General features: G+C 40.2%; 1 protein-coding gene across 1 annotated transcript; it reads left to right on the forward strand.

Annotated features, from left to right (window-relative positions):
- Positions 1 to 3,221: 3,221 nt before the first annotated feature.
- Positions 3,222 to 13,088, forward strand: LOC139456371 (uncharacterized). The gene is made up of 4 exons (XM_071238023.1): positions 3,222 to 3,388; positions 7,400 to 7,542; positions 10,346 to 11,474; positions 11,908 to 13,088. The coding sequence occupies exons 1-4, from the start codon at positions 3,334 to 3,336 to the stop codon at positions 12,072 to 12,074; spliced, it is 1,494 nt and encodes a 497-aa protein (XP_071094124.1). The 5' UTR covers positions 3,222 to 3,333; the 3' UTR covers positions 12,075 to 13,088.
- The last annotated feature ends 1,956 nt before the right edge of the window (positions 13,089 to 15,044 follow it).

Below are 15,044 nucleotides of genomic sequence, written 5' to 3' on the forward strand. Positions count from 1 at the left end.
GATTATTAAAAGGTAAGCTCAGGGTTCAAAGATTTGCATCTGTCTAGTATACAAAGGAATGAGGCCAACATATTGTTCCATTCTTTAATTTGAGCGACGTCAACTTTTCTTGATAAATTTGGTAAATAAGATAAATATCTTCAATTGCTGAATTCAATTTAAACTCTCCAAAGATTGATGCTGGATACTGCTGCAGAAAAAAATTCTGCCAGAAATTTCTGTAGAAAAAAAAAATTCTGCCAGAAATTTCTGTAGAAAAAAAAAATACTGCCAGAAATTTCTGCAGAAAAAGAAAATTCTGCCAGAAATTTCTGCAGTAATGCATTTTCTGAGCCAATTTTTGAGCTTATGAACATGTGAACACACTGGGACACACATTATTTGGATTCGTCTCCTCGAGAGCTTTCCAGTGATATAAAACATGTTTTTGTAGCTCGCTTCCTTCTGTGTGGTCAAGTTCGGACTCCTGGCCATTCCTAAGTTGTCCCGCCCTGCCTTGGCCGCGTAAAACCATACTCACTCAAATGCTGTTATGTTGCCGTAAAAGGCGACAATGCTTGTCGTAGGAGGCGACTAACGGGATCGGGAGGTCAGACTCTCTGACTTGGTTGAAGCATGTCATCGATCCCAATTGCGTGGATCGTTGCTCATGATATCAATCACTGGATTGTCTGGTCCAGACTCGATTATTTACAGACCGCCGTCATATAGCTGGATTATTGCTGAGGGCGGTATTAGCAATATTCCAGCAATATCATGGTGGGGGACACCAGAAATGGGCTTCACACATGTCGGGAATCGAACCCGGGTCTTCGGCGTGACAAGCGAACGCTTTAACCACTAGGCTACCCGACCGCCCTAACAGCATGTGATATTAATTAAATCGTACATGGTGGGGGGCATTATTCTTGAACAGTGGATATGCGGGTAGAAACAAGTGCACAATGTATTCAGAATTGTAATTAGATTATAAATCTTTAAAATCAAATATGAAGTGATTCGTGGTCAAACGGAGAGTATGTTAACCAAATAGTGTTATTGTGAAAAAACAATTTATATTATTTTTCTGTTTTACAAATATCAGTGACAACCTTTAAAAAGGTCTCAAAGGATAACTTTTGCTGCTTGATGTTCGAAACAAATAAATCGTTTACCTGCTAGGAAATTTTGGTTCACACCGGTGTTATCAGAATCAAGTCCAAAGACAATAGTTTATCTTGTGAAAGTTGCATCAAGTTTAAGGCTTCTTTTTATAAATGACTGAACTTGCTTCCAGAAGGCACGAACCCATTCACAATCAGAATATGCATGTTAAAGATCTTTGCTGTTACAGTTGCAAAAGGAGCATACATCAAAATCAATCAATTTCATCAATACTTTTTTTCATGTAAATAACTTTTTATATGAATTTATGCTGGAACTCTAACAATTTCACATCTTCAATTGATTTTCTAAATTGGGTAAATACTTTTTTCCATTGTATTTTTTTCGATAAAATATTTTCCCATTTCTAAAGATTTTTATCAAATTTGTTTGAACTGATGAATTCATCATAAAAAATCCGAGATCCTTTGTAGTAGAATGTAGATTCAAATAAACAATGTTGATATCTTTGTTGTATAAAATCTCCTTATCTCCTTACGCAATTTAACATTACTTCCTGTCGTTGCACTTATCCAGATAGCTTAGGTTTGTCTACATATATTTTCAAACCAGACATTTTGTGGAACTTATTCAATGTTTCGATAGCTGTCTTCTGATCCATCCAATAACTGTTGAGTGTCATCCGCTTATTGCCCAAGTTTGTGTTTTGCATCATTAAGTGTACTTCCATTCATGTGGAGATTTTCTCTAATCATACATCATAATATTTCAGCAACTAGGAGAAATATATATGGTGATACTGGGTCTCCCTGTCTGCGCCCACGTTCTCATGTAAGACATGTTGAGAGATGTCCATGTTGTATAACACATGATGTTGTGTTGTTTATTTATCCCATTGATCATAATGTTTCCAAAGCCAAAGTTTTTTAATAGTTGCAACATAATGGATTTTGAAACAGTGTCAAATGCTTTTTAACAAATTAAACTCAGTTTTGGTTTCATGTATAAGTATGTCTAATGTTGTTTTCAATCTATTTGCAATGCATGTACTCAATATTTTGTGTAATGAATTGAGTAAGAAAATTGGGCACCAGTTTTTCTGGCTTTATTTGGTTCAGGAATGCATGTCATAACACCCCTATTCATTGCTGAGGTTAATTTGTTTGTTTTTTAAAACTTTCTTTAATATACCTATGAACCCATTCATCGTTCCGACCTGTGAAGATCCGGAGTAGAACAGGTCTTCAGCAACCCATTCTTGCCGTAAAAGGTGACTATGCTTGTCGTAACGGGCGACTAACGGGATGGGGTGGTCAGGCTCACTGACTTGGTTGATGCCTGTCATGATCCCAATTGCGTGGATCGATGCTCATGATATTAATCACTCAATTGTCTGGTCCAGATTTGATTATTTACAGACCTCCATCATATAGCTGGAATATTGCTGAGTGCGGCGTTAAGCAACAAACAAACAAAAACAAACAAATCTGAGGCATGCGATGTGAGGAGAACATAGATAAAGCAATCCCCTTCTATCTAATCAAATACGGATAAAACTGAAAAAATAAAACTTATAATTGCAAATAAGTGGAAAGTATTTATAGGGCCGATGTTGGTTACCATGGTGTAATGTGCCTGCCTGCCTGCCTGCCTACGCCTTGAATAACTGTCAATCATATCAGTCAAGTCACAGTACGAACAGCTATTATTATTTTCATCAGATCGCCTGATGTGATTTAGGCCTATCTTGTATTCAGCCCAACTCAAACACACACACACCCCCACCCCCCACCCCCACACACCCCACACACACACACACGCAAACCCGGAAAGGTTAAGTGGGAGAATGGAATGCTCAACGAGTGACCTCATTATTACTAACTCTTTCGTGCACATGTACACACTAGTCAGACAACAGCGGGGTAAGTTTCACCCAAGAATCTGTCTTTCCTCGAGAAAGTTATTTAAAGGACAGAAAGGTGATGACTAATACGTGTCACATGACACTGTTGTTGAATAATACCGGAATGTAACACCTCGATGATTTCCTAGAAGTTTTCCGAGTATACCTGTATTGTGACGCCAGGGCGTGTTTGTCCGACGGTATAAACCGGAGATGTTAAAGAAAGGTTTCGTTACACAAAATTATATTGACAGAGTTGCTTGATTATATTACCTGCGCAGTAGCTCATTGCATCAGTGAACGTTGCGAACTTCACGAACGTGAGAATGAAGCTCGCGACATGGTTGTCTATGCTACTTCTGATTGGATCCCCTCTGCCAGGTAATGTTGAATCTTTCTCGCATAATACATAAACATCACGTTTTGTTTGTTGTTTAACACCGCACGCTTTAATATCATAGCCATATGACGTCGGTCTGTAAATAATCAAGTCTGGACCGGACAATCTATTGATTTATATCTTGAACATCGATCCACGCAGTTGGAATATGATGGCATGCATCAACCAAGTCAGCGAGCCTTACTACCCGATCCCGTTAGTCGCCTCTTTCAGCAGGCATGGCTCGTTGAAGACCTATTCTAACCTGTATCTTCGCGGGTCTATGCACGTGAAGGTTATTCGCAGTATGTGTTGTCCGCTGCCCGATGACAAAATAATACATCAATTGTTTACATCGATACATACTATCGGAATACGGTCAAATCATCAAATGAGGCTAGTATCAGAGAACCGCGAAGACTCGGGTTAGAATTGTTCCTCAGCCAACCATGCTTGTCGTAAAAGGCTACCATGCTGAATGTTAAAGACGACGAGTAGTCAGGCTCGCTGACTGGTCTGAAGCATAACATTGTATCCCAGTTACGTAGATCAATACTCATGATGGAAATAACTGGTTTGTCTGGTCGTCTACGAATTTATTATGATTACAACTGGATATACACTCTTCAAAAGAAAAAAGGAAACGCACAGGTAGATATTTAGTAAATTTATTGTACCTAATAAAGTCGATATATTTAATATAATATCATAGATACAAATATGTAATTTTGGAGCCCGATAGTCACATGTTGTTGTACAAAGGCATTAAAAACTGTTCATTGTCATGTAACAAAAAGGTCACAAGGTTTGCGCTGAACTCAGTATCTCGTGTGACCGCCCTGGGCAGAAATTATGGCTCTGCATCCCCTCGGCACTGACTGGATAAGTGTACGAATTCTGTCCTGCAGAGTTCTGCGCCATTCTGCTCTGCTTGTAACGCGGCCAGTTGTGGGAATGTCTGCGGCGTGTTCTGACGTTGACGTACACGGCGATCGAGTTCATCCCAGAGGTGTTCGATTGGTTTGAGATATGGAGATCTCGACGGCCAGGGCTAGAGGTTGATGTTTGCATTATGAAGGTAGTCTACCGTGACACGATCTGTGTGCGGTGGAGCATCGTCCTGTTGAAACAGCTCCCTCTGGAGGTCAATGATTGGAAGAAGATGAGGGTGAAGAATTTGATTTATGTCGCTGCCGATGAATCTGTTCCAAAACAGGGACGATAACAGGTCCATAGGGCCGGATTCCAGCCTCGTGAAGATGGTTCCTGACAGTCTGGTCCGATATCCTCCTCAAATCCAGGGATGCGACCTGCAGTCTCCGTAGCTGTTATATCGCGATGCCGTAGGTGGAACAGTCGAATGTAGGAACCTATGCAGGGGTGGTAACTCTTTGTCGGACGGTCTGTAGTGGAATTGAACTGTGTGAATCGGTCCAAAAGGCGACAAATGGTGCTGTTTTGGACGTTGAAGTGTCGATCAACAGAAGACTGCGATTCCCCTCTTTGGATACGTCCTATGGCCATGTTCCGATTGGCAGTGTCTCGGCATTTTCGAACTTTCAAAATGTTGACCATTGAATGACAAATTATTAGTTACGAATGCCATAACTAGCAAGTGCATTTTGCTTTTACTGGTTTCCTACATGACATTTTTGAACAATTGTGCCGTTTAAGAAATTGCAAATCGACAATGGCTGCGTTTTGACGCACTGTTTGTCGAATATCAGGCCAACATTTTCCAATAACATAGATCCAATTTATATACTGGGTGTTTTGTGTAGTCGGGTTAAAAAAACTAGATACTACCTGCGCGTTTCTTTTTCTGAAGAGCTTACATGTAACGATATTTTATGAAAATGTCGGTTGAATTTGGCAACCACAGCGTTTGTTTGTCAAATACGAACTGACAACAAATGTTGGAGACTTCACACCTGACATAACTCACAAATATGACAGGGGAATCTATGTAACATATGCGGAGGTGAAAACATATGTCGAGCACCGCTTCCTGAATTGCCTAACTGTTGGTCAAACTTGATATACACAGCACAGGGTCTTGATGATATTTGTACATGTATAAGGCCAAGGTCACGGGAGGTCACGTCATAGAACATATGTCGCAGTCCTCAGAAGTATTCCACATTGTTCCAATGCATTTTCCAATCTCTGAATATGATCCATATGGGCCATGTCATCGTTATGTTAAGTTCATTTTCATTCAAAAGGTTTTGGCGCTTTGATAGCCTTTTTTTATAATTGAAAAACATCATTTGGCATACGATTTCAATAAAAGGCCAAGGGCACCGATAAAAAATACCGTGATTAACACTGGTCGTTGTTTTGTCGTGGAAAGGTCACAGAGGTTAACGGATGTGACACTATAGAGCAGAGGAAACAAGTATTTGTCACAGAGTGACGAAATATCCCCCGCCTGTACACCATAGTACCAAATATGAAGACAATCCAGCGATTAGTTCTTGAGATATTGTGGCAACACCGTTTTCCAACTCCAAAAACAGATTTGCCTGCTGTGACCTTGAAAATGGGGTCAAGGTCACCAAATCTGACAGGTGTATGCGGTGTCTGTATATACACTATAGTTCCAAATATGAAGACAATCCAGCGATTAGTTCTTGAGATATCGCGGCAACACTGTTTTCTAACTCCAAAAGCAGATTTGCCTGCTGTGACCTTGAAAATGGGATCAAGGTGACCAAAACCGACTGGTGTCTGCGGAGTCTGTATATACACCATAGTTCCAAATATGAAGACAATCCAGTGTTTAGTTCTTGAGATATCGCGGCAACACCGTTTTCCAACTCTAAAAGCAGATTTGTCTGCTGTGACCTTGAAAATGGGATCAAGGTCACCAAAACCGACTGGTGTCTGCGGAGTCTGTATATACACCATAGTTCCAAATATGAAGACAATCCAGTGTTTAGTTCTTGAGATATCGCGGCAACACCGTTTTCCAACTCCAAAAGCAGATATGCCTGCTGTGACCTTGAAAATGGGGTCAAGGTCACCAAAACCGACTGGTGTCTGCGGAGTCTGTATATACACCATAGTTCCAAATATGAAGACAATCCAGAGTTTAGTTCTTGAGATATCGCGGCAACAAACAGGTGGGACGTACGGACGGACGTACGGACGGACGGACGTACGGACGTACGGACGGACGTCCGGACGGTCGTGAATACTATATCCCCCGCTTCGCGCTTTCGCGCGGCGGGGGATAAAAAACAAACAAATACATTTCCAACCCGACGTCTGCTGGTCGCTTCAGACTTATCTATTTTGAGACGGATTTCCCTGTAATGGAACAATGCGATCAAAACGGCATCAAGTTCATATATTTATCAGTGACATATGCATGGAAATTTATGTTTAATATTTTATAGTCAAGGTCAAACGTGCTGGAAGTTTTCGCGAGCACCTGGTATCGTCACTATTTGCTAGGGATTCATAAACAGATGCTCGCAATATTGTTGGACTGGTACAATGGACCCTGTTTTTAATTTAATCCTTTGTACTTACACCTTTGGGGAATAATTTCGAAATGACATAAAAAAATGTGCATCTAATGAAAACACCTTTCCAGTTCAAAATGTACTGACACCTGTCCCTGCAAAATATTGATTTAATTAATATATACGTAAGATGGGGTGACGGGTAACAAGAAGTATCCTCTTTTAACGTATAATTTGCTAGGACGCGGCGTAGTCGAACCAGCGACCTTCATTTCTCCGGGCGGACGAGTGAGTGAGTGAGTGAGGAGTGAGTTTTATACTGCTTATAGCAATGTTCCAACAATATCACAGCAGGGGACACCTGAAATGGGCTTCACACATTGTAGCCATCTAGCCACTTGACCATGGAGGTGTTAATACATAATTATGATATAAATTACATTATTGTATATAGTTATATGGATATTTTCAGCATGTTGTTATGTTTTGAAATTAATAAATTCTTATAATATGATTGCTAAAACATGATGCTCTTTATCATAGGTAAGCCATCGGTTACGTTCGTTGCCAAGTTTCTTGCTGAAGCACTGCTCTCCTTTGGCGTCGACCAACTTCTAAATTGGTTAACACCCGATGACTCTGACAATGATCTGGACAGCATTGTGAACTCACTATCAAGAATTGAGGTGAGAATTGTGATGTATTCAACTATAACAACTAATTTTGAGTGTAGCTCAATATGTTCAATATCACGAGTTTGACAATAATAACTATGAAAATAAAGCTGTCAGTTCATCTGGACACCGTAAGAGCTTATGCCATGGCATCACGTCCGCCATGAACGTCCCTTTGTCCTCAATCCCGTCTGCAACTAAAATCCCTATTGTTTCAGAATGTTTGCATATATTGTTTTGTTTGTTGTTTAACGCCACACTGAGTAACATTCCAGCTATATAACTGCGGTTTGTAAATAATCGAGTCTGGACCAGACAATCCAGTGATTGACATCATGAGCATCGATCCGCGCAACTGGGTTGGTTTGTTGTTTTACGCCGCACTCAGCAATATTCCAGCTATATGACGGCGGTCTGTAAATAATCGAGTCTGGACCAGATAATTCAGTGATTAATATCATGAGCATCGATCCACGCAATTGAGATCGATGACATGCATCAACCAAGTTAGCGAGCCTGACCACCCGATCCCGTTAGTCGCCTTTTACAACAAGCATAGTCGCCTTTTAGGGCAAGCATTGGTTGCTGAAGACCTATTATAAAATATAATAGCAGTGGCAACAATATTCATACAGCAGCAACAATGGTCAAGCTTCCAAAATAGGTATTGGCTAGATATCCAGGGTGAAAAGAATCTTCACATACGCTTGTCTTGATGTATTGTAAGAGGCAAGGGGCACGCGCCTTTTATTGTCTAAATTCCTTCTGAAAGGTTCTGTGCAGCGCTGGAATAGTCTAGCTGACACATAATAAATTAAGTTGTAGAAGATTTTGAATTACACTTGACTCCAAAAGCATCTAAATATAATAACTTCCATACCACTTACATTGGATAGTAGTACATTCCTTACATTTTATGTTATGCAAACACTTTTCTATGAAAGTCTGCTGAAAGTCGGCCTAAGCTCGAATTTCTGTATCATTGTGGCACTTGGCGAGCCTGCAGAGCATTTGTTATTGGTCCGTCATGTGACAAGTCAGCTTTCGATATATCTCCTGTAACGAGGTGATCGTTATATCTCCTGTAACGAGGTGATCGATATTTCTCCTGTAACGAGGTGATCGATATATCTCCTGTAACGAGGTGATCGATATATCTCCTGTAACGAGGTGATCGATATATCTCCTGTAACGAGGTGATCGTTATATCTCCTGTAACGAGGTGATCGATATTTCTCCTGTAACGAGGTGATCGATATATCTCCTGTAACGAGGTGATCGATATATCTCCTGTAACGAGGTGATCGATATATCTCCTGTAACGAGGTGATCGATATATCTCCTGTAACGAGGTGATCGATATATCTCCTGTAACTAGGTGATCGATATTTCTCCTGTAACGAGGTGATCGATATATCTCCTGTAACGAGGTGATCGATATATCTCCTGTAACGAGGTGATCGATATATCTCCTGTAACGAGGTGATCAATATATCTCCTGTAACGAGGTGATCGATATTTCCCCTGTAACGAGTTGATCGATATTTCTCCTGCAACGAGTGATCGATATATCTCCTGTAACGAGGGGATCGATATTTCTCCTGTAACGAGGTGATCGATATTTCTCCTGTAACGAGGTGATCGATATATCTCCTGTAACGAGGTGATCAATATATATCCTGTAACGAGGTGATCGATATATCTCCTGTAACGAGGTGATCGATATATCTCCTGTAACGAGATGATCGATATATCTCCTGTAACGCGGTGATCGATATTTCTCCTGTAACGAGGTGATCGATATATCTCCTGTATCGAGGTGATTTCCGAGCTTAAACACAAAAGTTAACCAAACATCGGAACGTACAGAACTAATTTATGAAATCAGTCAACGACCACACCAGTTAAGTGAATAATCTTAAAATATACTCGTAAAATAAGAAACCAAAAGTCAGATTTTTGTGAGGTAAAAAAAACATTTTCACCAGGAACCGTACAAGGTATTGAGCCACAATGTTGTGGAGTGTACACTTAGTGATTGTAGTCATCTCAGTTATCGGTACATGGGAAAAGTCCAAGGTGAAGGTCAGCTATCATCAAAATAAGGCGTATTTCACCCGTTAGAATCGATAGCGGCCTGACATTTCCTCCTCTAAGAGACGAGTATGCGAATCACATCCTGGGGAATGGTAGTCCACTCGGCCTGCAACGCAAAAGCCAACTGCTGCAACATATTGGGTTCGGCAATACATTTGGTCAAATAAATGGCAACAGCAATAGATATAAACAGGCATCAATATGTTAGTGCACTCACGAACGTCCGGATTTTGTCACTTTTTAATGTCTTAGACGGATGGGGCCTGTCTCTGTTCTTGAATCTAAATACGTGTTAGATCTTCAGCAATCCATGCTTGTTGTAAGAAGACTTGGCTGAAGTATGTCATCATATCCCAAATGAGTGTTAATGTAATTTTGTGATTAGTTTTTCTAGGGGCACGGGCCTAAGTCGTACTGTATAACAACAATAATAGGGATCAAAGATGAACATACACCTAAAGATAGATGTGGGTTATGTTGGTTTGGTTCTAGATTTGGGGGCATTCAGGAAAATGTTTGCATCAGTCTGCTTGTGTTTTTGCAAACACGTTCTAGTTACCACTGAAAACGTATTTTTAATACCCTGACCTTTAACCTGAAATGTGTTTGTTGACCTTACGCCTCCCGGGACCATCGAGCTTAATAGCAACAGTTAATTGCTTTTATTAGTTTTAAAGCTGATTATCATAATACCTTACGACATTCATGCTTGTTCCAGAAAAATATTCAAGACGTCAAAATATCAATCGAAGAGTTAAAGGATATACCAACGCTCTACGAGGCCGAAAAACTTGAAAGACAGCTCTTGGTTTTGTTTCAAGAAGCTGTTACAGTCACTAAGGCGATAAACAGAATAGGTAGAGTTTCCAATTCTAGTGAGCAACATGGACAACTTCGGGCTGAAGTAGCTACAATGAAGAATAACCTGAAGAATATTCCTACGATACTGGTTGAACTTCATTCACTGATTGTAGGGAACAGTGTGGTTTCTGGAAAGCGCTCTCTGGGTTTGGCATGCAGCTACATCCAGTTTACATTCACGGAACTGCAAACAGTCTCATCAACAACCTACAACCTTAACAACATTCTGAAACAAATCAACAACCATAGGGACAGTCTCATGAGAATGCAAGTAAATTCCTTTCAGCTCTACAATGGCACATGTGTTGATAGGGAAGTCATATGCAATGTGCAGATGGAACAACTTGAAGATCGCCTGTTAGCTCAAAGTCAGCGATTCGAAGAGTGCGTACCTCGGCAAGTTGCTCATCTCGCCCGAAAGTCAAATCTCGACGATATTAACATCATCCATCCCGAATCGAAACATGTTCTCTACAGCACACAACAGGCATCAATTATTGTTGATGGTGTCATGGACTGGGAAAAGGTTGACTCGCCACAAGATGCAGGACTGAAGTGCCCAGAAGGAAACGACAGTGAAATTTGGTCCTTCCAAACTGCTGCCATACATGGGAGAGGTGGATATTATCTAAGACAGAAGAGCGGTTGTTACTTAGGTTTTGATCGTGCTTTTGTAACTTTTGACAATATTCTGCCCTTGTTTTGGACACAATCTGACAGAATCAACAGGAAGGAATTTTTAATTTGTTTACCACTCAACTCGTCTGATGTCGCCCGATTTCTCTTGCTCCCATCCGCTGCAGAGATCAACACGACCTATGACTTGAAAGAAGTAGAGACTGGCGAGTTCTTGAATGTACACGTTAAGAAGACAAGTGTGCATGATGAAATTGACCATCGTCTTATTTTGGTTCTCTTCCTGAACAAAGAGAAATCTAATTCCTGGATGATTGTTCAAAGACCTGGAGACAGTCTGCCATGTACGGGTGAGTGCCGTTCATGCGTGTTTGTTCTATTATTGTTTACAGAACTGATGCTTTGAATTTGTTGAATAATTGCTGTGCTGATGATACAAGGGGCCTAAATAGATAAGTCTCGATGGTTGTGTTGAGTTGACCCGTAACGATCCGGGTTAGAATAGGTCGCCAACAACCCATGCTTGCCGTAAGAGGCGACTATGTGCTTGTCGTGAGAGACGATCAGACGTGCTGACTTGGTTGGTGCATGTCAGCATATCCCAATTGCGTAGATTGATGCTCATGATGTCAATCACTGGAATGTCTTGTCCAGAATCGATTATTTACAGACCGCCGTCATGTAGCTGGAATATTGTGGAGTGCGACGTTAAAACAAATAAGCATAGTGACAAGCATCGTATAAAAGCATGTTTTCATCTTGATTTCTTCCTTCTTCGTTTAGAATTGGGCACCTCGATTCCGGACGTCCAAGACGGTAGCTATTTAGCGATCATCATAGGACCAATAGTGGCAGTTGTTGTACTAGTGCTATTGGGTGTAGGTGTTTGGTGTAGATGGAGAAAGAAGAACGAGTGTTATGACGACACGGTGTGCGGTTGTTGTCTCTGAGCAGGTAAACAACACGTCTGTGTACGTCTGTTGAAGCGATTCCTAATTTCTTCCATTACGTCACTTCCGAAAAACAACCCTTATTGCGGCGACATGTTTAGCTTTTAGGGTTTGATGTTTAACGCCGCTCTTGTGCCAATGGTTCCAAGGTATTCGTCCTAATATAATAATATTATAGATATCATACCCTAGATTATCGAGGGTGAGTTAATGAGTATTTGAATGTCATGTCACATGTGTCAACACAGCAACGTATGGATCTTCTCTAACACATTTGCTCATATAAACTGGAAAGTTCTGAGTGGATTGCGCCTATGTGGACTTGAGTGAATTTCAAATGACATGAGGTAAAAAAAACATCCCATCAAATTTCACTTCAGCGTGAGAAATATTTAGTGGATAATGAGACACCTCTCGTCAAACGAGGCCATGGTATTCCTCCTGTGATAAAAACATGGAGTATTACACACTGGATTATGTGCCTTGAGTGACACTGCACTTTAATTCTGTCCGAATCTGGACGGAAGATGCATGGTGGTTCTGTCAGAAGGGCATTTCGGTGGTGTTATTCTGCTGGCATCACATACAATCTATCTAATGAATACTGCACACGCACGCACGCACGCACGCACACGAAAGCCAAGAATTATGTCGGTTCTGAATCCAACAGCTTCCCAACTTGTCTCCCTTTATGTCAGGGGCGGGACGCGCACATAAAATATATGACTTGTGTTCATATTTACGCATATTTTTGCGGGTCGCGGGTAACTTTAGTCCCTGTAACCAAATTTTGCACAATTCCATCAATAGCGAGACAGCGAGAGACACCAAAATGGGCCCAACACATACTAACGACTCTTTCTCAGAAGTTTCCAAATGTCCAAAGAATGTCAAGGTACAAATAGCGGAGTGCAAAACACGAGGGAAAAAGTATATAGGTTTGCGCAACGAGTGACAACATATCTAGGGGCCGCTGGTCCATCATATATATATATATATATATATATATATATATATATATATATATATATATATATATATAACACGTCCAACAACAGAGGATAACTAGGCTCGATTAGTCGACGAAACAAATTTCATCGGGCGTATAAGGCAAAATAGCGATGAAAATGATATGAGCAATGACACCGGGTGTTCGCGAAAAGAGTCAATATGCCCTGCCCCACCAGTAGCACCCGCCACTCACACATTGTGCTGTAACGGTATGTGTATGTTGCCTGGCGCTGCATTCTGTGACCCCCTACTTTACTTTGCATAACTATTTTGGCAAATAATACGATAGGGGCAAAACGCAAATATTCACTGAGCGTCTGGACACTGGTTTGAGGTAAATTGGTGATTTAATAGAGCTATGATAATACATACATTTTCAACATAATTCAAGAGGAAGGGTAGACCATATGTCTAAGAAAGTATTGCGCTGTAAAGAGTTCTGTCCCTTAGTCGCGCCAGGATCCACCGGTCACTGTCTCGCATACCAGATGCATTGCACCAAATCCGTCTTCATGGTTGACGTCAAATACCTGCATCACCGTGTGTCTTCCTCTAAAATTAGGATAGCCGGCAGTGATGTCACTGAAACAGTGTCCATAGCAAGATTAAACCTGAAGAGGCAAATGTGTTAATTAGTATATACGTTATAAGTAGCGTTAATTAAGCCAAACCAAAGCATTCGGTACCAAAATGAAGAAGAAAAGCTTTTCTTCACCGAATAATCAACTAGTTGAATCAACTCTAAATTTAAACCTAACCAAGCTGTGTAAGTGGGCAAAACGCTGGTTAATTAAATACAACCCAGATAGAACCGAAGCGGTTATATTTGCATTAAAAGATAATCAGACCTTATTGCCTTGTACTTTGTTGAATGTAAAGTTAAGAATGTTCAAAGTCATAAACATTTTGGTATAACGTTTGCATCAAACGGAAAGTGGTCCTCTCACGTAGATAACATGATTAAATCAACATAAAAATTCATAAATTCAAGGAGAAAATTAAAATTCATATTGAACAGAAAAACATTAAGTAAAGTACATACAATTTTCATAAGATCCCATTTTGAATATGCGTGTGAAGTGTGGGATGGGTGTAATGTAGAATTATCGACTCAGTTAGAAAATCTCCAACTAAAAGCTGCCAGAATAGTTATAGGGCTCCCAAAGTATACTTCGTACAAACATCTGTATTATGAAACAGGAAGGGAAACGTTAATAGAACGAAGGAGGAAACGTAAGCTATGTTTGTTCTACAAAATACAAAGTAATATTGCCCCAACTTATCTTAAAGGCATTGTACCAACCACTGTAGGTTCAAATGTATCATATAATTTAAGAAATGCAGACAATATTGTGATTCCATATACTGGATTAAAACACTCAAAGTGTTCTTTTATTCCATCAGCTGTAAGGTTATGGAACACTATTCCTGCAGCTGGTAGAAATTGTACATCTACATCCCAATTCAAGACATGCATACTAAAAGAGCAAGTCATTATACCCCCGTTTACGAAGTAAATCGGGGGTATATAGCGCTCCGTTCGTCCGTCTTTCCGTCCGTCCTTTCGTCCGAGCTTTTGTACGGCCCATTACTTTTTAACCATGCACCCTAGCTTCACCAACTTGCTCTGCACATTTACCACAATGAGTACTTGTGCCTTTTGCTAGTTTGAAGATTCTGAATTTTTTTATTTTGCCGTTTCCATGAAAACATTAGAAACTTAAACTTTAAGGGTGGGTGTTTTGTACGGCCCATATATTTTTAACCATGCACCCTAGCTTCACCAATTTCTCTACACACATTAACTTATTACTTATTACATTAACCGCTATGATTGTTTTTTACCTTTTATAAGATTCTGGAAGTTTATTCTTTTGCTGTTTGGTGGAATTTAGAAATTTTGATGACTGTTTTTTTATAGCTAATATATTTTCCAAAATTGTTTCCACACATGTGGAT

The sequence above is a fragment of the Haliotis cracherodii genome, unplaced genomic scaffold (assembly GCF_022045235.1).
Source record: "Haliotis cracherodii isolate W230 unplaced genomic scaffold, xgHalCrac1.p SCAF_11, whole genome shotgun sequence".
In the NCBI taxonomy this organism is placed as follows: Eukaryota; Metazoa; Mollusca; class Gastropoda; order Lepetellida; family Haliotidae; genus Haliotis; species Haliotis cracherodii.

Excerpts from the sequence above, each read along its gene's own strand:
- LOC139456371 (XM_071238023.1), top strand. The coding sequence starts at position 3,334 with ATGAAGCTCGCGACATGGTTGTCTATGCTACTTCTGATTGGATCCCCT. Across the intron at positions 7,543-10,345 it reads ACTCACTATCAAGAATTGAG|AAAAATATTCAAGACGTCAA; the intron begins GTGAGAATTGTG and ends TGCTTGTTCCAG. Across the intron at positions 11,475-11,907 it reads AGACAGTCTGCCATGTACGG|AATTGGGCACCTCGATTCCG; the intron begins GTGAGTGCCGTT and ends TTCTTCGTTTAG.